At 57.5% G+C, this 25,656-nt stretch overlaps 1 protein-coding gene across 2 annotated transcripts in view; it reads left to right on the forward strand.

The window, feature by feature from the left end:
• The window catches only part of SNAP47 (synaptosome associated protein 47), a 43,349-nt gene extending 26,467 nt beyond the window's left edge, over nt 1-16,882 (forward strand). Inside the window, exons 4-6 of one of the 2 annotated variants that reach the window (XR_013966905.1) lie at nt 4,532-4,656; nt 15,531-15,770; nt 16,417-16,660. Coding sequence is in view for 1 of the 2 variants with exons in the window: in XM_080805038.1 (XP_080661164.1) it covers nt 4,532-4,656; nt 15,531-15,677 (272 nt within the window). In the remaining variant the exon portion in view is untranslated. Of the gene's footprint in view, nt 1-4,531; nt 4,657-15,530 lie in introns of both variants that reach the window. The other variant, XM_080805038.1, reaches the window with a different exon arrangement.
• Nucleotides 16,883-25,656: the final 8,774 nt, after the last annotated feature.

Below are 25,656 nucleotides of genomic sequence, written 5' to 3' on the forward strand. Positions count from 1 at the left end.
CTGATGTGTTTTGCCAGCACCGGTGTTTCCCCTCTCCCACGCTGGAAAACAGGCCGTGGAGGTGGAAACCATGACTTGCCGTCTCAGGAAGGGGTGCCTCTCCTCCAGAAGCTGGTTGGGTGGGATGCGTGGCCACCAGGTGGCAGTGTTGCCACGGGACCTGGGTTTGCCTTGAGTCAGCGTCTGGAGAACGTTCCAGAGACCTCCAGTCCTGCTTGGTGGAGGTGCATCGGCCAGGGGCAGGCACGAGGGTCTCCTGGGCTTCGGGGGCTGGGAACGACACCGGTGGACTGCATCCACCTGGGGGAAAGCAGCAGAAAATGGCTGTTTGTGTGTACAGCACCCTTAAAGTATTCTCTACATCGTAGGGTCTTCTCAGGCTTGGGGACGAGCGGGGAGGATAGTCCCCGGTGGCCGCCGTCCTCACTGGCACAGCTAACAAGCCTGTCCGCCTTTTCTCCAGATCCCCCTGGGCTTGCTGACCCAGGACCCTCGTCTGGACTCCCATGTGACCTGTGGGGGCGCCCTGGGCTCTCCTGGCTTTGAGGGTCTCAGCAGCTTGCAGGAGTTGTGCTGAGGATTTGCAGACCATCTCCCAGTGGCACTGTATTTCATGTAGTCTCAGGGTCCTGGCGTGACAGGTTTTAGGAAGAAGACCTCACATCATGGCCCGTGCGTAGCATTTTATGGTATTTTTGGTACTTATTTTTGTCTTTGTTGTTTGCCAACTGCCACCTTGGAGAGAAGCCTTCTCTGACCACCTCATTTAAGAGACAACACGTGCGCTCTGGTGGTCTGCCACACTTTCACGCTGGGACATGTACTCCATCTGGACCGGACCCAGCTGGTCTCCTGATGACCACCTCTCCAGGACCCAGAACAGCCCCTGGCATCGGGAGCACACACATCTATGTCACAGTAATACACGTTGGGGACACTGTCATTTAAGACTTGGGCTTCAAATGGTGGAGTTCCAATCCCAGGACACAGACACCATGCTGACCGCAGACAGGCCCCCCTCCCTAACAGTGTGGTCACTAGGACACGGACGCCACGCTGACCACTCACAGATCCCCCACCTGTGTGGTCACTGGGACACGGACACCATGCTGACCACAGACAGACCCCTCACCCCCACCCATGTGGTCACTAGGACACGGACACCATGCTGACCACTCACAGACCCCCCACCCATGTGGTCACTAGGACACGGACACCATGCTGAGCGCTCACAGACCACCCCCACCCATGTGGTCACTAGGACACAGACATCACGCTGACCACAGGCAGACCCCCCACCTGTGTGGTCACTAGGACAGGGACACCATGCTGACCACTCACAGACCCCCCCCTCCACCCATGTGGTCACTAGGACATGGACACCATGCTGACCACAGACAAACCCCCCCCCACCTGTGTGGTCACTAGAACACGGACACCACGCTGACCACAGGCCCTCCCCATGTGGTCACTAGGACACGGACACCACGCTGACCACTCACAGACCACCCCTTGCCCCTGTGGACTTTGGGGGGCTGTTGGTTCTCACCCACTTGATCTTCTGAGGACCCTTGCTTGGGCCCGAGGTACATTTGCCGAGGGCTCTACTTTCACTCTGCCGAGCAGGCTTGCCCTCTCTGTTACCTTCCTGCAGTGTCGAGGGCTTGGGCACTTGGGATTTTGTGGAAAGGGCTTCCCACCCCAGTTTTCTAAGCTTCTGGGTCCGTCCCAGGGTAGGGTAGGCATTTCCTTCCCTGTGTCACGGATGAGGCTTTTGGGTCCCAGGGACACGGAGGAAGATGGGCCGGTGAGCAGACAGGCTTGGGATGAGGGTGGGCTGGTGAGGGGTTCTAGCTCCGAGGCAGACCTGTCCGTAGAGGACACTGGCATCTGCAGATGCCCCTGCCAGCCCGGCTGTTGTTCCCAGGAAGTGAGATCATGCGTAAGTCCCCTTGCAGCCTGAACACTCTGTGCTGATTGTGTTTGACTGTGATCGTTAATGGCTCTAGAGACAGAAACCATTTTAATCAGTGTTTTCAGAAGATAGCTCACAGCGTTGAACTGAGTCGGTGACTCAGGTCTCAATACAGAGCACCAGGGGTGCCAAGCTCCATGCCAGGTGTCATCCTGCTGGCCATGAAAGATACCCTAACTCAGTGTGTTCCAGGAAGAAAAATTCTCTATTTGGGCTTTCTGCTTAAGTCAAACCTGTTCCATTAAATATTCAAAGAAATATCAGCGTGACCCTCCGGAAGATAGCTCTGGGTCTTGGAATGGAAAGCACAGCAGTGCTAAAGGGGCCCAGGGCCAGGCCCAGGTGTGAGGCAGACGCGGGCCTTGGTCTCAGAGAAGCAGTGCGGTACCAAGCACGTTAATATCAAAGGTGTGCAAGCGGAATGACGGCAGGACAGAGGAGGGAAGGTTGTCACGCAGGGAGCCACAGAGTGGAGGACATGCCGTCAGACTTGTGCTGGGGGCCATCTGTGTGTGTGATGTGTGCAGATGAGGAGCAGGACGGGCAGGGCCCCGGGGGCCAGGGACAGAGTGGCGGTGGGCCAGGGACAGAGGACCAGTGGGCTGGGGCCAGAGTGCCAGGATGCCAGGGACAGAGGACCAGTGTGGTGGGGACAGAGGACCAGTGGACCACGAACAGGGTGCCAGGGACAGAGGACCAGGGGGTGGGGACAGGGTGCCGGGGACGGGGTACTAGGAGGCTGGGGATGGGGACCGAGGGTGGTGTGTGAGCCTCCAAGGATGGGCTGCCAGGCTGCCTAGAGCAGGAGTCCATGAGCCTGGGGAGTAGAAGGCAGGGAAGGGGAGGGCCGAGGCTGAGTGGGGAGTTTACTCTCTCCGGCTAGGCTGTGGAACCAGTGTTTGTCATCGCATTAGCACCGAGGACTGGTTAACGTCGTGGGCATGGGTTGGCCTTTTCTTGAGGCTAATAATAGCCGGTAGTTCACGTCTGCGTTTGCTATTTCTGCCATCATGTCTTCCAGCTCGCTCTGACGGTTTCAGAAAAGCGCTTGTCGTTATGTAACGTTTTAGGTAGTGACATTTAGATCCCGTGAGACTGAACGGCGCGGATTTGCGTGCTGCGGAAAGTTCCTTGCTAATTAAAAGCCTTTAGGGAGCGGGACTGGGACAGAGCTTTGAGGTTTTAGAACACAGGTTGTGAGATCAGTTTGCTGGGTTGCGTTCAGCTCTTGTTTTTCTTACAGAAGGACGTAGACGAGCAGACATCCGTGTGCATGGTGTACAGTAAGGGTTTCTTCTGGCCGCCGGAACACACCTGCGGTGTGGCGGGTGTCTGTAGGCTGTCCCAGGGCGCACACAGAGCAGGGGGGCTTCTGCACACAGCCTCCTCGGCAGAGGCAGGCCGGGACCCGGGGTCCTGCCTCTGCACAGCTCTCGCTCATGCACCAGTCCCCAAGCTCTCTGCATAGGGCCTGGGCCCTCTTCCGCTCCAGGACCTTGAGAACCCTGTGTCTTCCTCGCTCCAGCCTGCGTCTCTCCTGGACGAGACCATGCTTTCTTTGCTCATCCAGGCCGTCCTCAGGGATTGCTTTGAGAAATGAGCATAGCAGGGGTATTTCTGGGTGTGCTGGGGATGGCCAGTCGGGCTCCTACTCTTCAGGCCTGGTCCTTCCCCTCCTGATGCTGTGTCATCACGTAGCTCTGCTCCCCGCCGCTGGGGTCCTGTGGGCCCTCTGGGCCTCCCGTTGCTCAAGAGCAGAGAAGTGCTCAGAGGAGCTGGTCTGGCCTCTGGACAGCCATCTGCCTCCCGGCATCGCTGTCCATGAACGTGGCTGTGCTATGTCCTGGAGGGAGGTGCAGGCCCTTCTCTGGGCCCTGTGGTGCCAGGGTTGGGGTTCGAGTCAGTGCTTGAAACAAAGGACGGGTCGCACGCCACGGCGGCCTCCAAGATCCCCTTGGTTATCACCGCATCTCCAGGCTGCCCTTCCGCCCCTTGGGGAGCCTGGCCAGGTACAGGTGCCCTGTGCCTGGGAACACCCCTGAGCGGGGCCTGGCCACGTGCAGCGCTCTGACGTACCCCTGCATCCGTGCGGCCACACAGCCAGTGTGGCTTGGCCTAGCCCACTGGCCCTTTCCTGCACTCATTGAGCCTCAGCACCGTGTTGGGGACAAGATGATGCCGCAGTTTCCAGCAGGGTGTTCCATGGGCATTTCTCCAGGCTCCCACCTATAGCCCTTTCCCCCAGAGAAGAGAAATGTCCGCATGCGGGTGAAGCCCCTTTCCTGCGAGAGCAGTTATGGAGCCAAACCCAGAGCATAGTCCGTGCCGCTCTGATCAGAGCAGGGTGTGGAGGCAGCTTGGGCAGGGGTCCGAGGGCACGTAGGCAGCCCCTACCCCAGCTCAGCATAGCAGAGCCGAGCCCTGCCAGACCGTGGGTGGGCTGGAAACGCTGCATCTGTCCGGAGAGCCCTGATGGCCTCCCATGGGAAGGTCTGAAAGTTCTCACGTGGTTCACACCTCCGGACGATGTCACTGCCGTTTGGTTTTCCATTTCAGCGTCTGGGCCGATGGACCGTGCTGTGCACCGCGAGCCCTGCTTGGCGAGCCCGGAGGCCCAGCTGCTTCCACTGCAGATGAGTGAGCCGTTGGTTTCCGAGGGGGATGCCCAGGAGCTGAGACAGGTACTGTGCACTCACGGGGCCACTGTGCCCCTGCATGGGCTCCTTCCTGCCTGCACACAGCTCCCCGCTGCTCGACGCTGCCCCTCGTCAGCAGGGCCTGCCACGTGCCCACCTGCTTTGTTCTGCTCCCTGGAGCTGGAGGACGGAGCGCAAGAGCGGTGCCCAGTCCCAGCTCCTGTGTTTCCCGGCACGCACACGTGGTCAGCCTGGCTGCGTCCCCCTTTAGAAGGTGTGCCCAGGCCCATGTACATGTGGGCTGTGTGAGTGCGGGATATGCAGGCACATGGTGGCTTTTTGTGCGTGTGCATGTGTGTGCCGTCCCCGTGCGTGGTAGAGGTACATGTGTGCACATGTGTGTGCTCTGTGCATGTGCTGTGTCTGTCCGTGTGTGTGTTTGTGTGCATACTGTGCGTGCGTCCATGTGCGTATTGTGCATGTGTGTCTGTGTTTGTGCATGCTGTGCATATGTCTCTCCATGTGTATACTGTGTAATTGTCCACGTGTGCTGTGCATGTGTCCATGTGTGTGCTGTGCGCATTGCATGTCTGTCCATATGTGTGCATGCTATGCATGTGTCTATTTGTGTGTGTGCATAGTATGTGTGTATGTCTGTCCATGTGCATGGCGTGCATGTGTCCACGTGCGTACCATGCATGTGTCTATGTATGTCTCTCCGTGTGCGTGCTGTTTATGTCTGTCGATGTGTGTACTGTGTGTGTCTGTGTATATGTGTGTGTGTCTGCGTGCATGCTGTGCATGTGTCTATCCATGTGTGTACTGTGCGTGTGTCCGTGTGCATGCTGTGTGTGTTGCATGTCTGTGTGCATGCTGTGGATGTGTCTGTCCACATGAGTGTTATGCATGTGTCTGTGCTATGCGTGTGTCTATCCACATGGGTGCTCTGTGTGTGTCTGTGTATGTACTGTGCGTGTGTCTGTCCACATGCATGCTGTGTGTGTGTCCATGTACATACTGTGTGTGTGTCTGTCCGTGTGCATGCTGTGTGTGTCTGTGTGTCTATCTGTGTGTGTACTGTGCGTGTGTCCATGTGCGTGCTATGTGTGTTGTGCGCCTGTCCGTGTGTGGGCATGGCTCCACAGGTACACATACAACAGAGCATGCTCACTCTCCCAGATCTCTCTCAAGGGCCTGACAGTGGATTCTTGAGGATGCTTGCCACTTTGTGTCCAGCAAGTAGAAATTTAAACAGTGTTTGATAGAACTACTTTTAGGTTCTCTTCAACATATCATCGGATGGTTCAGTAGTTTTTCTTTTTCCTTTTCAAGTAATTCTGAAGTAGATGCCTAGACATTATGTCCTGTCACTCACTCAGATGTCCGTGCACATCTTTAGAACGTAGAAACTGTTAAAAAGCCCCACGCCATGGTGTGCTCGCCTCAGGTCATCAGACACCAGCTCGCCAGCTGTCTGGTTCAGGGACATGTGCTGCGTGTTTGTTGGCTCACAGCCCACTTGAGGCCTGTGCCGGCCACTCAGCGAAGGCCATCTTAGGGTATGGCTTCCCTCTGTCCTTGCCGTTTGCCTCTCGGTGTATTTGTAGGGAAAACTCCGTTGTTTCTCCGTTGAGACTTTGGTTTGCCCCTGGTTCCTTGCTCAAGGGTTCTGGGGATTAGGGCTCTGCGTGAGGAGGCCCTGTCATCATGGCGCCGCAGACTTCCACCAGGGCACAAGGGAGACCGTGTATCTTCCCACATGTTTTTAAAGACGTCTTCCTGACGTGTCTGCACCAGCATCGCCTCCTTTAAGCTTAGCCCTTTCCTTTCTGGAAAAAAGCGCTCATCTTTGCTATGGGATATGTTAAATATGCACGATTTGTCACTCTTTCCCCGGTCTAACTTAGTCACTCTGAGTGACGACCCACAAAAACGCGGCTTTCTCGCTGCAGCCGGCAGCTTCTGCAGCTTACTCGCCCCGGAACATTGCTTCGGGGCTTGAGAAACCCTCGTCCTCTGCAGGAGACGCTCCCCTTCTCCTGAGGGTGCACGCGAGCCCACATGCCTCAGGTTGGTGGGATCGGGGACCCTTCGCCCACCCTCGTGCAAAGGCCTCCCATGGCTTTGTGTGAGAGATGTCAGGATTCTCTCTGTAAATTCTGGTGGCGGCTGTGCAGTTTGAGAGGGTCCTTGTGTCAAACCAGCGGTCTCTGCCCTAGAAGCGGAGATGGCAGCGGTCGTGATGAAGATACGAGCAGCTGTGTCCACGAGAGAGTGACCGTGGGGTCGGCCCGGAGCCCTCTGGTGTCCATGCTGGGAGCAGCAGAGGCCGCGAGTCAGGACACGGAACGCAGGATGGGGAAGTGGTGACCCCTGAGTCGTGGGGTTAGGGAGGGCCGTCTCGGGAGAGCAGGGATTCACATCAGCTGGCTGCCCGTCCTCCTCCCTGCAGGGACAGCCCAGTTCGCCCAGAGGCTGTCTTCTGGAGGTAAAACACATGTTTCCTATTTAGAGAAGAATTCTTAGCTGTGCACTTGAAGCTCTAGCATAAGTAGGAATGAGGTAAATTTCTGGGGAAAACAGAAATGCAAGAACCACCCCCTTTCCCCCCTCCGTTCAGCTGTGGTTTCTGTGGTGGATGCCATTACCGTCCTTACGTGGAATTGGGTCCTGGTGACTTGCCCTGCAGCGGGACGCCGAGAGACCGGCTGTGGTTTCCCCGGGGCCAGTGTGCTCCTGCCTGTGCCAGCTCCCACCACACAGAGCCCCGGACAGCCGTCACTGCAGCGTCTACCAGCCACGGGGAGGGCGTGCGGTGTCGGCGGCCGGAAAGGAAGTGGATTCGCTGGGATGGGTTTGGCAGAGCGCCCTGAACCCTCACTGGTCTGATGTGCTGGCCTGTGCTGCCTCAGAGCGGCTGCTGCTTTGTTACGAAATCTGTGTCTGTTCCCTGGTTATGTCGCTCCTGGTGCCTCAGGGCATCGCAGTGTCCCCAGCTTCTCTTCCAGACTTCCTCCCCTCACTGCTCTGTCCGGTCCCGCCTCTGCCTTTCCGCACCCCACACCTGAAGAAACAGTGAGCACGGCATAGGACAGGGGACAGTAGGTGCTCCTGTCCTTCGCGGGGACTCGGGGTGTCAGGTCGCTGTCCCCATGGCGGGGGTGCGGCACGGGGACCCGGGGCTTCGGGTTGCGGCCTCTGTGGTGGGGTGGCGCAGGGACCCGGGGCGTTGGGTCAAGGCCCCCATGGCGGGGGTGCAGCGCGGGGCCCCAGGGTTCAGGTCGTGGTTTTGGACTTACGTGTGGTTAGACAGTGCAGGCAGTCTGCCATCCACGTGGGATTCTCCATAAGCAGGAACCACAGAGCCCGGGATCCAGCAGGGAGAGCGAGGGTTGGTTCACAGATAACGCAGGGTAGGGCTCAGGGCGGGAGGGAGTGCAGGAGCAGCTCAGGTCCAGCGTCCCCTCTGCCTGTGCCTTCTCCCGCTGGGGCAGGCCGGGATTCTGCAGAAGTAGTGTCTCGTTCCCGCGTAGGAGAGTAGAATTCCTTTCACATCAACTCTTCTCTCCCTTGTCTGTACCCAGTGTTCAAGCCTGTCCTAGTGTCCGTGTATCCCTTCTCGGCCTTTCTCCCATACTGTCTTCACCCAAGGGCATTGGGCTTAACACATTGTTCTTCGCTTCAAAATTAATGTCGCACCTTCCCTGGTCTGGGCGTGTTAACGTCTGGAGGGACGACAGAGCTCGAATTTTTGGATGGCTGCCTGTGCTGAGTCCCGGGGTGTCACGCCAGCCCTGGAGCCCGCCACCGTGCTTCGCATCTGTAGCGATGGCAGGACAGGCATTCCAGAATGGACACGTCCCTGGAAGAGGGGTTGGCTGTGCAGGCAGGCGGGTGAGAGTGCAGGCTAGGACGGATGCCTTCCAGCCCTGGGAGGGCATGCAGGTGCCTTGCTGGAGTGGGCTCTGCGAAGAGCCACTCGTGTCCACAAACCACCGACCCGCACCTTTGTGCCAGGCAGGGGAGGCGGGTCCTGCGAGCCATTTTCCAGGTGGTTCGTTCCTTTCCTTACTCTCAGGGCACAGCAAAAAGGGGAGGAGGTTGTCAGCGTTTGTATTTGCGGCTTTGATACCAGTCCAGGTGTTATTCACGAGTGTTCGTCCTGTCCTGTGTCATCTGTTAAACCATGAGAACAGCCTGGGTCATGGGGGTGAGGGGCCTTGGAGCTTCTGACGTCCGTGACAGTTGACATTTCAGTGAGAGGACACGTGTCGCAGGATGAGCCCTGTCCTGTCCACCCCAACATCCTGGGGGGGCCGCGTGCCTCCCTGTCCCGGTCTCCCTGCTGCAGAAACGTCCGCAGTGATGCACGCTGACTCACAGGACAACGTCGTGGGTTTCCCATCTGCCGTGCCATTACCATGGTCACTGGGAGCTTCGAGCCTGCTGTCACGCCCCCCCACCCCGCCCTGGCCCCCTGTGGTTTCCTGTGCGCCCCTCCCCTGGGCTGGACTGCTGCAGGGCTCACGTTGTGTCAGCTGTGGCCCCCACTCCAGGGCAGGCCTGTGTGCTCTCTGGGGCTGGTGGGCCCTCGCCCTCACTGACCGAGCTGGGACAGAGCTGGGCCACGTGAAGGCACGGACCACATCCTGTCCCCTCTACTGTCCCAGAAACACAAACGGGGTGGGAGTGCCAGATAAGGGGCCTTAGGGTTCCAGAGATCGCCACGACTCAGCGAGCCTCTTCAGAGCGGCTGCAGGGCTGTGCGGGGGAGGAGTGCGAGGGCCTGTGAGGGCCAGGGAGCGACGCCTTCCCATCTTCCTGAAGTGCTCGCCTCTGCTGTGCGGGAGTCTTACTGTCGAGCGCCTGGCTGTCCTCTAGAATGCTGATTTTAGGGTGGTGACTACTGCCTTTCCACCCAGCGATGGCACGCGAGCGCCGTGCTGTGCCCGCCCCAGATGGTCTTCTCTCTGTCACGCACGTGACCTTCCACGCCGGGCTGTCCTCACTTCCCGCTGTGTTTTCAGGCTGATCTGTCTTTCCTTTCACAGTGGAGTGGTGCACACTGCTGGATGGCTCGCTGTCCACGGCGGTCGTGCAGACGTCACACAAGGCATCTGCAGGTTGTGTCTCTGCTCCTCGGGGGCCCATAGCATGCGCAGTGTGCAGTTGCTCTGTTCCAGGGTAATTCCGCGTGGACTTCATTAGTGGCAAGGCTGCTCTCCATAACGGCCACAGCGTTTCACATGCCAGCCGGCGACGGGTGAGGGAACTGAGTCCTCCACTTCCTTCTTCTCTTTCAGAATTCCTCTGGGGCACTGGGGGGGCTCAGTCAGTGAAGCAGACGCATGCCTTGGCTCGGGTCACGATCCTGGGGTCCTGGGATCGAGTCCATATTGGGCTCCCCGCTCCGCAGGGAAGCTGCTCCTCCCTCGCTCTCTGCAGCTCTCCCTGCTTCGACTGTCACATGAGTAAAGAAAAGGATTGCTCTGGCTCCTTGCAGTTCTGAATGGATTTGCGGATCCTTTTTTCCATTTCTGGAGGGGTAAAGAGGCTGCTGGAAACCCAATGTGGATTGCATCGACTGTGTAGGTCACTGGGCGTCTTGCTCATCCAGGAACACAGGACCCCTCTCATTGTTTCGGTCTTCTTTAACTTCTTTCAGAGCGATGTGTGGTTTTTAGGACGTTCATCTATTTTCTTACATTCTGGGATGAATCCTATTTGGACCCATTGTGACCTGATAACGAGCAGGCCCTGTCCCCAGGGTCCCCCTCTAGCCCTGGGAGGTGTTCACCATGTGCGGGCCGTGTCTGGACCTCGGGAGGCCACTGGGAGCTGCAGTGAGGGCTGACGGATCCCTGAGGACTCTGCGCCCAGAGTCTGGCTGTGGGAATGCAGTGCTGTGGGGACCTGGGGCGGCAGCTTGCCCCTACAGCTGCTCGGAGGGGTGTGGAGGAGGGGCCGCGGCAGGGGCCTCCCTGGAAGGAAGCCTGTGCTGTTGTCCACAGATGGCCCTTGTGGCCTGCAGGAATGCAGCCGAAGGGACGGGTGGGACGCGGGGGTGGTCTGTGAGTGCTGAATGTGACGGATCGTAGCCTAGAATGTTCTGCACAGTCCCCAGAGCTCTGACTGTGCTGGAAGCTACTTTTTCCCTCTCTGCCTTCTCTGTAGCACGTTAATGGCCCCAACTGGTAGAACTGTTTGGACGTGCAGACAGCTTGATTTATCCCAGCTCTGTTCTTAAATGGTTGCTAATTTCTCACTGCAAGAAAATTCACAGTTTTCCAGTGAGTCAGCTGCATAACAAAATGAGGGCAGACAGTCTAGCTCATGCTAAAGTCACTGTAGGTGCTCCTTGTGAACATAGGAGTGCTCTGAGTCCTGGAGTCTCATCTCAAAGTAGAACAGAACGTCTTCCTTCAGACCACGCGTGAGGCCATAAGCACACTACGGGGTCGTGGGAACGCACTGGGTGCCCTTCCCTGCTGCAGGTACGTGGTGGACACCCGAGGGGGGCCCTCCGGGGTCTCGGGCTCCCCGAAGCCCACACTGGGATGGCCTCCCCAAGGGGCACATGTGTGGTTAAGCTCATCTGCCTCAGTGAGCGTACCTCCTAGGTTGGAGGGGCCGTTCCCCCGTCTGTATGCACACAACGGAGACGTCTCTGCGTCTGCTTGTGTCTGCTGTCGGCAGGTAGAGGCCGTCACACCGTGTGTGGCCAGGGCAGCAGAGACCACAGGAGTGTGTGCTCTGTCCCGGGGACCATGTCCTGCTTCCGGCCCGGGCTCTCTAGATGCGGGTGTCCCCACCGCCTTCGGGTCTCGGACGCACCCCACTCGTGTGCAGACCTGATGGCGCATCTGCGGCCCTCCGGACTCCAGATCGCTGAGCATTTCTGCGGCTTTTCTCCTGATCCTGCTCCGGGACAGAGTCTGCCTGTGCACGTGCGCATGGAGGGCTGCTTCCCCCTCGGCTCTGTGCATGTGCTGTGGGGGGGTAGATGCGTCCGCAGACGGGGCCAGTCCGCGGGCCCACTTCTAGCGAGGCAGGGGCTCCAGGAAGAAAGCGCACAGCCTCCTGCCAGCTGACACTTCAGAGTCTGGCAGCCTGACACACTGATGACTGGACAGCTTGTCATCCTGGGCCGCAGAAGTCACAGCTGCGTGACGGTCTGGCCAGACTTGGCATTCCCCATTCTTTCCACCCGTGTTCTTCCTTAAAGGGAAAAGCGCCAGACCAGTCAGTGCTCCGGGGGGACCCTAGCTGGAAGCTTCCTCAGTCCTCTCTGCAGACGCGTGAGCCGTGCAGGTCCCTCGGGGTTTTGCACTGTGAGGTCACAGCTGCTGGGGGGAGTCCCAGTGAGACGGTGTCATGGTCGGACTGTTGAACAGGGAGAGGGGATCCCCGCAAGACAACGTTGCCGTTGGACTGATCGACGGTATCAGGGGTCCCGATGAGATGTCGTCGCAGTCAGACCGTTGGGCGGGGAGGGGTTCCCGATGAGACGGTGTTGCGGTCGGACCAGTCGGCGGGGAGGAGCCCCGTGTGGACGCCCCAGACTCTGTGAAGGGTTAGAGTTGGTTGGTCTTGCTCACAAAGGGAGTGCAGTGCCTGTTAATGCTGCGTGTCTGTGCGTGAGTGGGTCGACGGCGGACCACGGTGGTTCTCCTCCGGGCAGGGGATAGCGGGGCCGTCCCAGAGCGGGGCCCTCGGCCAGGGAGCCCTGCGGACATGTGCAGAGAGCACACCATTCATCGAGTAGCAAAGGACCGATCTCGTGCGTTATTCCATGTGTTGCTTTCGTGTGGAGATGATGACTTTTTATCTGATTGGGTCACACATGATGCATCGTTAGAATCAGCGATGTTTCTCATTTTTGCAGGGCACCAACTGGCTCCATTGGAGCCGACTAATCTTGGGGTCGTTAAGTTCGAGCCCCGTGTGAGGATGTAGAGATTACTTAAAGAAATAAAATTTTAAGGAATGCTTCTTTTTCACCGTTGAGAATGTGAGCGTTGGAGAATCTACAGTCACAGGTGTGGCTCTCCTTACGTGGGACCTTTGCCATAGCTGCTCACAGCTCCAGGAGCAAACCAGGCTCTCGCGCCCCGTTCCCGGGGCTGTCTGAATGGCTGCTGATCCCTGGGAAGGTGGCTTTGCCTTGTTAAGGGATGTGTGCAGTTCCTGTCCGTGCCGGTGCCGTGACGCCTGCGTCATCACATGGGGACACGCGAGTGCTGGCTCTTTGCATCTGGGCTGTGCTGTGGGCCAGCTGCAGACAGAGCATGGGGTCCTGGGCACGCCCTCTCAGCCCAGTGTGTGAAACAGTCCGTTTGAGGGTTCATAGAGCCCCGCGGCCCTCACCCTCGTTCGGGACAGATGGGGACAAGGAAGCAGGAGACAGAGCTGAGTGGACAGGGTCACGCCCCTGTGCCACCCACACTGCTCGTCTGACCGGGTTCAGGACGTTTCCTCTCTTCTCTGGTCCTGTGTCCTGACCTTCTCCTTGCAGCGTGAATCCTGGAGCAGGACGGTGCTGACCGCTCACAGCTCAGAGCCTGCTGGGCCCGAAGGACCCGTCACTGTGGTTGACGAGGACACAGGGGTTGTCCACAGCACGTGCGGCCTGAGGGACCCACACAGGGCGGGGGCCGCTCGTGGGTGTGAAGCCAGGTGTGGGCGGGTGTCCACGGCCAGCCTCCCCAGGGCTGTGGTGTGCGTGTGCCCGGTGCACAGGGACCCGCAGGCCGAAGGGGAGGGGTCGTTGAGCAGAGCGGCACTGGGGACCTGCCTCCCACGGTGCTGACTGTTTACTGTGCCGCTTGGGCCTCAGCCACATGAGGTCATAGGAACGCGGTGGAAAAGACCTCCTACATGAGGTCATGCAGCCCCTCCCTCGGAGCCGGCTGACCCCACAGTGTACTTTCCAGAGCCACGTCCAGGTTTTCCAGTGACTCAGCGGCTCCCAGAGGGCGAGAGCCTGGCGTCTGAGCCTCCTGCCTGGGTCACGGATATGCCCCTGCGCCCGGACGGGGCTCCCAGGGATGAGGCCGTGTGTACACACAGAGGTGCAGTATAGCCTGCCGGCGTCCAAGCACCTGACCGCACACAGCCTCAGGCCCTCCACAGCACGGGTGCAGCGGGGCTCCTGCCCCGGAGCCTTCCGGGACTTGGCGGGGGCTCCTCACGCCCCACTTCATAGTTTTCACAGCTTGTTCACATTTGTGAGCTCATTCCAGCCTCCCCGCTCCTGAGGAAGGGCTTGATCTTACTAGCCTCTGACCACCTCCCTGCCTCCGATCTGGTCCACGTGGTGGTGGGTGGCACGAGGCGGCCTCGTGGAAGCGCACGGGCACTGTGGCCACGCCTTCCCCCTGCCCTCAGGGTGCCGCATGCTCTCCTCAGCCCAGGCTGTCCTCAGGCTGCAGTGCCCCCGGCCGAGCCATGACCATGACCTCCGTGTGTGGCGCGCTGCTGGCTGCATGAGGTCTGGGGCCCTTGCCGCAGACTCCCATCCCCCTGGGGCAGCTGTACCCGCTGGATCCCGGCACCCAGGATTCCTCAGAGGACCCACAGTCCGTAGGTCCTCCGTCCTGGCACAGCCAGGGGCCTGAAACTCTCCTTCCAAGAGCTAGTAACACTTAACTGCAAGTAGGTGGTCATTACGATGCCTCTTAAAATCATTCCTTTTTGTCGTCAGCTTGAGGGTATTAAATTTTTCAGCGCAGGCTCACCGCATTTCACGGTACAAGTAGTCTCGGCGGGCTTGCAGGAAAGCAGCCGTCCTCAGTGCCTGAGACGCCTGCAGCATGACGTGAGTCCCCAGAAGGCCGAGGGGCCTGCTCTTCCAGGGTCAGCCCCTCTTCTTACAGCGCCCCCGGGGCTGTGTTTGGTAGCTGCTTCCTCCCCGCAAGCCCTGTGGCGGTGTAGTGAGGTGTTCTCTACAGATCAGCAAGAAACGGGGCTGGCTTTCCCTTTTAAATCCCATTCTGCAGTCAGGACACGGGTATAGACGGGCAATGAAGACCAGGACTGGGTGGTGCTTGTGCCTTGGGCCAGCCCTCCCTGCTGCTGTGTGACTAAAAGAGCAGTGCCCCAGGGACTGACTTTGTCAGGAGGCAAGGGGGCTGTGGCCTGGAGCAGGGCCAGAGCGCTGACCCCTCACCTTTCTTTAAGCTCTGCTGCCCTGGGGCTCGGTGCACCCTGGGGGCCAGAGCTCCCTGGGGGTCGGTGCCATCCTGGGTCAGAGCTCCCTGGGGCTCACTGTGTCCTGGGGTTCAGAGCTCCCTAGGGCTCAGAGCTCCCTGGGAGTTGGTGCCATCTTGGGTCAGAACTCCCTGGAGCTCAGTGCGTCCTGGGGGTTGGTGCCATCCTGGGTCAGAGCTCCCTGGGAGTCAGTGCCGTCCTCGGTCAGAGCTCCCTGGGGCTCACTGCGTTCTGGGGGCCAGAGCTTCCTGGGGGTCGGTGCCCCCTGTGGGTTGCCGCCCCCTGTGGGTTGCCTGGGTCAGAGCTCCCTGGGGTTCAGTGCGTCCTGGGGTTCAGAGCTCCCTAGGGCTCAGAGCTCCCTGGGAGTTGGTGCCATCTCGGGTCAGAACTCCCGAGGGATCGGAGCTCCCTGGGGGTCAGTGCCATCCTGGGTCAGAGCTCCCTGGGGGTTCAGTGTGTCCTGGGGGCCAGAGCTCCCTGGTGGTCGGTGCCCCCTGGTGGTCAATGCCATCCTAAGTCAGAGCTCCCTGGGGGTCAGTGCTGGTGAGCTGCAGAGCTGAGACCCAAACCCAGGATGGGAGGACAGGGTGTTTTTCATCCCCCCAACTCACAATTTCCAAAGTACTGTAAAAGTGATGGAAAGAGATAACGTCTGTTTTTGAGAGTTTAAGAAATGGCAGCGCCTCCTGCCCTGTGCGCCACTCTTACAGATCCTGCGGAAGCTGAAGAGTCTCGCCCTGGACACGGAGACAGAGCTGGAGAGGCAGGATGAGGCCCTGGACGGCATCACTGCGGCCGTTGACCGGACCACCTTAACCATCGACAAGCACACCCGCCGTGCCAAAAAACTGACCTAGCGCAGGAGAGCGAAGAAGTGACTGGTTTTGACGACAGTCACTGCCCGAGTACTTTGTTCTCAGCACCTGCACGTGGGAGTCACCCCGCGGCCCGTTAGTAGTCTGGCTGCACCAGAAGGTGCAGGCTTGCCTCAGGGCGGAGGGCTTGTGTGATGGGACCCGGAGCACAGCACACGCAGGGAGGAGGAGGCCCCGGAGAGGGGAGTTCTGCCTGCAGATCCAGCAAGCCACCCACCAGCCCCACACCCCCTGTGGTGGCCCCACTTCCTTCTTCCCCTGCAACCTGCAGGCCCCAGCTCCCTTCTCCCCTGCCTTCTGCGGGTTCCAGCTCCCTACTCCCCTGCTTCTCGAGGGCCCCAGTTCCTTCTCCCCGCTGCCTCCCATGGGCCCCAGCTCCCTACTCCCCCCAGTCCCCAGCTGCCTTCTGCCCTGCTCTAGGCAGGCTCCCTTCTGCCCCCTTCCCTGCAGGCCCCAGCTCCCCTGCCCTGCTGTAGGTAGGCCCAGGCTCCGCACTCATACTTGAGCTCTTCAGAGGGTCCACAGCAGCAGGACGGCCCTGCCCGGCAAGGCTGGCCGCACCCAGTGCTCGGTGGCTGCTCTGCATGGCCAGCATCCCCACTAGCTGAATTTTCTTCTCTCTCTGTTCTTGCTAGCTGTAAAAGGGCAGCGTAAATCCCTGTGAAAGACATGTGCTGATTTCTGAGCCCGCCCACCTGAACCCTGCCTTCTGTGTCCACAGAGCTCCTTCTCCAGGACCATGTGTAGGCCCAAGCCTGCCTCCCCTCTGAGGCTGCCCTGCATGTGCCCCTCCCTCGTCACAGGTTCTGCTTTTCTCGGACAGAGAGGCTGGTTTCTTGTTGGTCGGACTGTGACTTTTACCCGAAGTCCAGCATGTCTCGACGTTGTCCTGTGAACACCGGGAATATTCTTTTCACTGCTCGCCTGTAGCCAAGTGTGAAGATAATACATATTGTACCTATTCTAAAAACTGTTGATTTTTTTTTTCTTAAAATGCCCCAGAAACAAAAGAGCAATCATAGTTTTAGAATATATTTTGAAAACATGCATTTCTGCTGCTTTTGGCTTGGCTTTGAGTGTCTTAGTTGGAGGGCCCAAAAACTGTTGATTTTTTTTTTCTTAAAATGCCCCAGAAACAAAAGAGCAATCATAGTTTTAGAATATATTAATATATTTTGAAAACATGCATTTCTGCTGCTTTTGGCTTGGCTTTGAGTGTCTTAGTTGGAGGGCCCCTTGGGGAAGGCCAGACAGGGCAGAGTGGAGAAGTAGGTGACCCCTTCCCCTGTCCTGGCAGAACAGGCCCCCTCCAGACCGCCGTGGAGTAGGGTCCCGGAGGGCAGTGCACCGCCGAGCTGCCCCTTTGAGGTGCCTTTTCTCTGGTTCTCCTCCGCAGGCCCTGTGCTGGCATTCTGAGTCCCGGCTGGTTTTCTGGGGCTGCTAATGAGTGACCACGAATGAGGGGCCTTAGGACAGCAGGCTGTGTCCTCTCCCGGGTCTGGAGACCAGGAGTCTGCCAGCCGGGTGTCACAGGGCCCTGTTCCCCTGAAGGCTCCAGGGGCTCCCTCCTGGCTCTCCCAGCTCGGCAGGGACGGGGCCAGGGATTGTGGACCCGTGGCTGCATCTCCTCCCATCCTGGCCTCTGCCACTGTCCACTCTGCAATCCCCCATCCCTTCTCTTGTCGGGCCCACCTTTGTGTTGTGCGGCAGTTTCCACTGAGGTCGCGTTCCGAGGCTTGGTGGAGTCACTTGGAGCGCTTTGCCTTCTGGAGGCTGACCTGTTCGTGAAGACACGGGAGGGAGCAGTCGCAGAGAATAGCCTTCCCAGGGCCCTTCTAGTTCTTCCCTCTCTCAGTGTGCTGCATTCTGTTCCTCATCTCCGGCTGCCGTACTTGCTCTGTGCTCCACGACCTTCCCAGTGAGAAGTGCGGCTCTCCTCTCCAGCGCTGGCGTGAGGGGCTGCTCCCAAGCTTTCCCAGCACAGTGAGGATGAGGACTGCTCTCTCTTCTGTCCGTCTGTGGAGAGAGCCCTGAGCAGAGGGGAAACAGACCTGCCCATCTGTGACCCTGTCCTGAATCCCTAGAGGGTGCTGCTGGGGGGGTCAGCCAGCGTCCCCTTGTCCTGAAGACAGGCACTGCTCAGCACCTGCGGGGCCCGGGGACCACACACACTTCGGCCGGTGACAGGAGTCTGCCCAGAGCAAGTCTGTGTTGTTGGGATGCTTACAACCCTGGACACGGGGTGAGAAGGTCTGTGGGACTGAAGGCATTGTACCATTATTAGAGGGCTGTTGTCTGGGCCGTTCTCTCCCATGAACACCTCAGTGATAGAAACTACACTCTGTTTCTCTGCGGAATTAGAGTGTTGAAAAGAAAGGTCCATCAGGATCTTCTCATAGTATTTACTAACCTTGACTTGACCCCAGACTTGTTCACCTTAGACCCTTCCAGTGGCAAAAAATCCATAGCCAAACCTGACTTGCCTGGAGCCTCAGCACCGAACCCTACCTGTGGCACTGACTGCTCGTCTCCACGGCAGACACAGAAGTGCAAAACCCTGTGAAACCGGGCGGTAACCTCAAGCCCAACTCCAGCCCAGGTGCACCGCCCACCTCCCACAGTTCCCACAACTGCTCCTCACCCTAAGTACTCTAACTCTATCCCCACTGCTCTTCACCCCAAGTACTGTAACCCCATGCCCCACTGCTTCCACCCCCAGTGCTCCTACCCCGAGTGCTCTAACTCCGCCCCCACTGCTCCCACCCCAGGTGCTCTAACTCCGCCCCCACTGCTCCCACCCCGAGTGCTCTAACTCCACCCCCACTGCTCCCACCCCAGGTGCTCTAACTCCACCCCCACTGCTCCCACCCCAGGTGCTCTAACTCCACCCCCACTGCTCCCACCCCAGGTGCTCTAACTCCACCCCCACTGCTCCCACCCCAGGTGCTCTAACTCCACCCCCACTGCTCCCACCCCAGGTGCTCTAACTCCGCCCCCACTGCTCCCACCCCAGGTGCTCTAACTCCACCCCCACTGCTCCCACCCCAAGTGCTCTAACTCCGCCCCCACTGCTCCCACCCCAGGTGCTCTAACTCCACCCCCACTGCTCCCACCCCAGGTGCTCTAACTCCACCCCCACTGCTCCCACCCCAGGTGCTCTAACTCCGCCCCCACTGCTCCCACCCCAGGTGCTCTAACTCCACCCCCACTGCTCCCACCCCAAGTGCTCTAACTCCGCCCCCACTGCTCCCATCCCAGGTGCTCTAACTCCACCCCCACTGCTCCCACCCCAGGTGCTCTAACTCCACCCCCACTGCTCCCACCCCAGGTGCTCTAACTCCACCCCCACTGCTCCCACCCCAGGTGCTCTAACTTTATCCCTATTACTCTTCTCTTTATGTGCACTCACTCCATCTCCTACTACTACACCCTGGTTTGGGTCGCCTGCCTCTGCCTCCACGTTTTGGAGTCTTGTAGAGAACACAACTGGGAGTGGCCACAACTTAGCTCCTGGCAGCTGGACGAGGGGAAGCAGGTGAGTCGTCTGGCCTAGGGTCTCTCCTGTGATCCTCAGGTAGCCTGGGAATCGCTGTGTTGGCTGGGGCTGGGTTCTCTGGGTCAGGTGAGTAGATTCTCGGGAGTGTGAGGAGGACCGTCCTGGTCTGACTGGTCAGCAATGGCCGGCCAAGAGCCGGCTCTTTGGAATGGGGCCTCTGGCATCTCCTCCGTCCTGTTTTACTTTCCTGATGTGGACTTGAACTCTGACACTGGCACTCAGTCCTGGTGTGGGCTTGAGGTCCCCAGGTGCTTTGTTCCCGCACCAAAGTTTGTTTGCCTTTCAGCGGATGGGTGGGATTGTGTTGGCCCGTTGTCACCCTGCGAGGTGCGTGCACACCCTGAAACGCAGCACGCTTTGAGTTGGGTCTTGTTCGGCGTAACGGCCAGGAGCAGGACTCTGCCCCCGCAACCCCAGCCTGTGCTGCCGTGACACTGCCGCGTCCCAGGGCCAAACCGTCCCGAGCTACTCAGTGTGTTCGGGCAGGGGTGGGCACACACCTTCTATGAAGGGCCCGGACGTCACTCCCTCACCTTCTGAGCCGGGGGATGCCTGCTGCAGCACCTGAGGCGGCTGTTTACGAGACAGCAGCCTGGACGTGTAAGTAGACGGGCTGGCTGTGTTCACCTAAAGCTGCCCATGACATCTGAGTGGCGTTAATTCCATGTGTCGTGAAATGTTCCTTTTCTGGATGTTACTTTTGAACTACTTGAATTCTAAACACGTCCCAGCACACAAGCTATAGGACGCATGGCAGGCCCACCACCTGCACAGGGGTGTGTGTTCCTTATGAGGCTGTGCTTGGCCTTGTCCTGGAGGGTGACACACAGCCCTCTTCAGCCCCAAACTCGAGCGTGGCCTGGGCCGAGAGATCCCCACACGTTCCTGGTCCGCGCTCAGCTGCCCTGAGCTTCGGAGGCTGTGGCGATGGCAACAGTCCTGTCCCCTTAGAAGGCAGAGCTGGGAGGGGGAGGAGGGAGAGGGGAGGGAGGGGGGAGGAGGGGGGAGGAGGGAGGGGGAGGAGGAGAGGGGAGGAGTGACTGGTGCTGGTTTCTACCGTGGTTTTCCCTACAGGCCCCCAAATCCGCACACACAGAAATTTTAGGAGAGGAAAAAACAAACATCCTTGAGACTTTTCAGACACCACACACACCAAAACTTGACTATGTGCAGGCAGTCGGGGTGGGGGCTCTTGCTTGGGTGTGGGGTCTGACAAAACGCCCTCTCGCAGGCAGCTCTGTTGGTTGGGGCTCAGTCCTGGCGTGAGACCACCAGCCTCACCTGCCAGGAGCCCCCTCCATTCTCACCTGCTGCCAGTTTAATTATTAGCTATGGGTTTGGGTAAAACTTGAAAGATGCAAATTGTAGTCAGTTTTCACATTTGCAACTGATTTCCACATTCACATAATATTTCACACTTCTGGCACCCATCTGGAAACTTGGAACAGCAGTGAGCCTGTCCGGGAGGTAATTTTCCCTGATTCATTTTGAAAGTGAAAAGCCACAGGGCTGGAGGCAAGGGTGGTCCTGCTTCCCAGAAGGGCCGCTCAGCCCCGGCCCCTGGTTTCCTCCGCACAAGCAGGCAGGCAGGAGCAGCGGGAGGGTATCACTTTGCAGATCCCAGGAGCTCCTCCCAGCCCAGGAGAGCCACACGGGCCACACTCGGTGTCCAGGGTGGGGGGCCATGCTGCCCGGTGAGCAGCCCCAGGCTGCGGGGGCAGGGAGTGGTGGGCAGGATCCGCGTGCAGACTGGGCTCTGTCAGCCTGCCCTGCACGCGCGGGGCTCCAGCAGGTGTGGGCGAGCATGACCCCCAAGCACAGTTGGTGCCTCGTCAGGCACACCTGCCATGCCAGGCAGTGGCTCCACACCGACCCTCTGGGTCATTCTCCCACCAGGCTCCGCAGGGTCCTTTAGATGTTGCTCACCATCTCCTGTCCCCACCTCTGCCTTTTCCTCTCACCCTGAGAAGAGAAGTTGAGCCGAGGACAGGTGGCTTGCTTTCCCCCGTTGACCTGCTCGGAGCAGACAGGGAGGTTAGGAAAAGCGCATCTTCCCAAGAAGGAGCAAAGGGTTTGTGTCCCTCTGGTTGCAGGGTGCAGAAACCCAGGTGTGTGTGGAGGAGGGTCAGGGCCTCACAAGCCTCCGGGAAGTGCTCACACAGCCAACACCACGGCCCTTGGGGCTGCCCCCCCCACACACGGTGGCCTGGCCATGCACTGGCACAGAAGTTGGTGAGGCTGATCCTTGCATAGAGGTGCCCAGATGCCCTGGGGAGGGTGGGGGCAGCCCCTGTAAGGCAAGGAGGTGAAAATGAAGGGAAGCGTCCCTAAAGATGACTCAAATGCTAGCCAGGGAGGCCAGAAGGGGAGCACGAAGAGCTGTCATTTCAGAATCACAGACCCCGAGAGAAGCACGTTCAACCAGAAAGTCATCAGTTACAGGCCCGGATGGAAAAGGTATCCACTGCATGTTCTGCCAGAAATCGACTACCCTTCAGTCCAGCCGATGAGAAACCGTTAGTGTCAGGAATTGCAATTCTGTCTTATCCCGGAATAAACCCATTCTTGCTGATAAAATAACTAGTTCAGTTGAATTTCCTTGATGGCTAATGATGAGCATTTTTTCATGTATCTGTTAGCCATTTGTATGTCTTCTACCCATTTTTTGATATAATGATCTGCCCCTTGGGTGTTGAGTTTGAGGAGTTGTTTATAGATAAATCAAAACCACATTGAGATACCACCTTACACCAGTTAGAATGGCCAACATCAACAAGACAGGAAACAACAAGTGCTGGAGAGGATGAGGAGAAAGGGGAACCCTCTTGCACTGTTGGTGGGAATGCAAACTGGTGCAGCCACTTTGGAGAACAGTGTGGAGATTCCTTAAGAAGTTAAAAATAGAGCTTCCCTGTGACCCTGCAATTGCACTATTGGGTGTTTACCCCAAAGATACAGATGGAGTGAAAAGAAGGGCCACCTGTACCCCAATGTTTATAGCAGCAATGGCCACGGTCGCCAAACTGTGGAAAGAACCAAGATGCCCTTCAACGGACGAATGGATAAGGAAGATGTGGTCCATATACACTATGGAGTATTATGCCTCCATCAGAAAGGACGAATACCCAACTTTTTTATCAATGTGGACGGGACTGGAAGAGATTATGCTGAGTGAAATAAGTCAAGCAGAGTCAATTATCATATGGTTTTGCTTATTTGAGGAGCATAAGGAATAACATGGAGGACCTGGGGAGTTGAAGAGGAAAAGTGAATTGGGGGAAATTGGAGGGGGAGACAAACCATAAGAGACTGTGACTCTGAGAAACAGCCTGAGGGTTTTGGAGGGGAGGGTGTTGGGGATGGGTGAGCCTGGCAGTGGGTACTAAGGTAGACACATACTGCATGGAGCACTGGGTGTAATACGCAAACAATGACACAGAACACTGCATCAAAAACTAAGGAAGTACTGTATGGTGACCAACATAACAAAAAGAAAACAAAAAACGTCTCAGGTTAACCAGGAAAAGCAGGGAACATACAGCCTCATGGTGTAATCTCGGGTGTCACCATTGGAACCACAGGCTACGTCTCCCAGCGGCTGCAACACTGGTTCCAAATGTGGCCACGGCTCTGAGAGGCACTGCTGGAGTTAGTCAAGAGGGTCAGGCCCTGCACCACCCCAAGTGCTGAGTGAATGCTTCGTCCGTGAATCAGACATGTCTGCCCCTGTGTGTGGTCTTGCTCTGAGGGCTCATGGAGGGGCCCCAGAGTAGCCCTGAAGCCTCTGGCAGATACCACCCACTCCGCGCGTGAAATCCCAACTGGCCAGCAGGAGCGAGCCTGAAGGGAGGACAGTGTAGAGGGGAAGGAAGGGGAGGGGCTCAGGTCGCAGAATGGGGCCCAGAGGCACCAGGGCTGCTCAGCGTGTAGATCCAAACCCACCCTTGTATGCCCCATCCCACAGGAAATTGATTTCCTTCTGGAATCAGTGGCTAAACCAGCTTTCTTTCCAACCCGCCTATCCACGCGGGCATGGCCCAGACAAAGGGTGTCCCTGAGGGGGTTGGAGCAATTGCTGGGGGAACAGAGCAAGACGCCATGCGTAGCAACCGTGTCGTGATCCTTCCAGACCAGCCCAAATCAGGAAATTAGGAGATGCCCCAAACCTGCAGCCTCACGTGCTTTGTGTGCCCTCAGGAGTGTTCCGGTCATGAGAAAGGAGAGCGCTGCATCTCGTCCATGCTCTCTCTGACCTCTACATTTGGCAAAGTAATTCACACCCTGACCCTAGTGTGCCCACAGTCCAAGACCTGCTACCATGAATATGCTCCCTTGTCGCACAGCCCAGCATAGGAACCCAACCCTCACCATGCACAGAACGGCCAGCCTGGGTGGGGTCTCCCTATCACCTAGCCTGGAAACAAATTGTGGTTGTGTGATGTTACTGGGGCTTCCATAAGGAAATACTACACGTGGGTGGCTTGGAACAACAACTTATGCTCTGCAACCAAGGTGTGGTCAGGGCGTCACTACCCTCAGGGAACCCAGAGGAGACCCCCCCCCCACCTCTGTACCTGCTGGCGCCCTGAGACCCTCTCTCCATCTCCCGCACATTGGCGTTACTGCCTTCTCTCTGTGTCTGTCTGGAGGACGCTTGTCATGGATCCCGTGCCCACAAAATAACTCAGTACGACCTCCGGCTCCTTAACAAAGTGCACCTGCAGAGACCTTTCTTCCGTGTGAGGTCGCATTTACGGGGTCCTGGAACCAGGACTTGGACATATCTTTTTGAGGGCAACAAGTGAGCGCATTACACTCTGCCCTCTATTACTCTGAACTCACATTCCACCTACAAAATATATTCACTCCATCCCAACGTCTTCAAAAGTCTCAACTCTTTACACATCTTTGTCTAGTCTCATCTAAATTTCACTGGCGGCTCCTTCATTATCTGAGTCCCCTCAGTCTGGTGCTGGAGGGGGAGACTCGGTGTGGCCACCCTGGGGCAGCATTCCTCTCCATCTCTGGCTTCTGAAGCCAGAAAGCAAACCATCTGCTTCCAGACTACTTGGTGGGACAGGCATAGGACAAGAGCAGCAGACTGTCCCTACTCCAAGAGAAAGACATGGAAGTTAGAAACATCACCATAGTTCCTGCTCTGGTCACCCACACTAGGAGCTGGGAAGTCTCCACCCCATCCCAACATCCAGCCAGACAAAAGCTGAATGAAGTGAGAATGCAGCTCTCTTTTGGTCCCTCAGAGAAGTGAGGTCATGGGGCAAATGGTTGCCCCCAAATCTGGAGAGAGCTGAACCCAGAGAATTACAACTACTGGAGCAGACACCCCCCTTGTGCATAACCCTCTACTCTTAACAGGTTGCTGGAGGTTCTGTGTGGACAAGACAGAGTTAAGACTCCGGGGGTGGGGAACCACCAGGTTCTCCCAGGACAGATTAGAGAAAATGTCCCCTTATTTTCCTGCCAGGGAGGGGGACATAGCCATTGTGAAATACTCCAGAGCACCCACCTGTCTTCCCAACAGGGAAGGGATCTGGAAGGGAAATAACCTGCAGCTTGCTGAGCCGTCTGCCCCACCAGTGGGGCTGTGCGTGAAGCCGAGCACAGGTGAAGATCCCAGGGACGGGTCCAGCTCACTGGAGACTGACACCTCCTCATCCCTCACCACGTCAGTAAAGGCCTATTCACAGAGATTCCTTTCACCTGGTACATCGTGTGTTGCTATCAAGAGAAAATCACAAGGCACACTAAAAGACACAACTCGGCTTGAAGAGGCAGAGCAGCACCAGAGCCAGGCGAGCTGGTTGTACTCAAATTATCAGACCAGGAATTGAAAACAGCTTAGGACCCTAGTGGATACAGTAGGCAGCACTCAAGGACCGTTTGCAGAGGGATGGAAATGCTAGAGATCAAGAGCACCATGACAGAAAAGAGAAATGCTTTTGACGGGCTCATTGGGATGGTGGACGCAGCTGAAGAAAGATTCTGTGAGCTTGGGGCTCTGTCAACAGAAATTTCCATGATGAAAGCAAAGAAAAACAAGACCAGAAAACAGGGAACCCAGATTCTCCAAGGTCTGTGGGACAGCTACAAAAGGTGAAGCATACATTTGCGGGGAAGACCAGGAGAAGCAAGAAAGAAGAGCAGAACAGAAGCAGTGACAACTGAGAATGTCCCCCCTCGTTAACTCCAGACACCAAAGTATGGATTCAGGAATCTTAGACAACAAACAAGATCCGTGCAAAAGCAAACCAAGAATGGAAAACCCTAAACACAGGCATATCATAATCCAACTTTAAAAAACCAAAGATAAAAACTCTTGAAACAAGCCAAAGGGGGAAAATCACCTTACCTACAGCTGAGCAGATCTCATGGACATTAAAATGA

Source organism: Martes martes, assembly GCF_963455335.1.
Source record: "Martes martes genome assembly, chromosome: 5".
Classification (NCBI taxonomy): Eukaryota; Metazoa; Chordata; class Mammalia; order Carnivora; family Mustelidae; genus Martes; species Martes martes.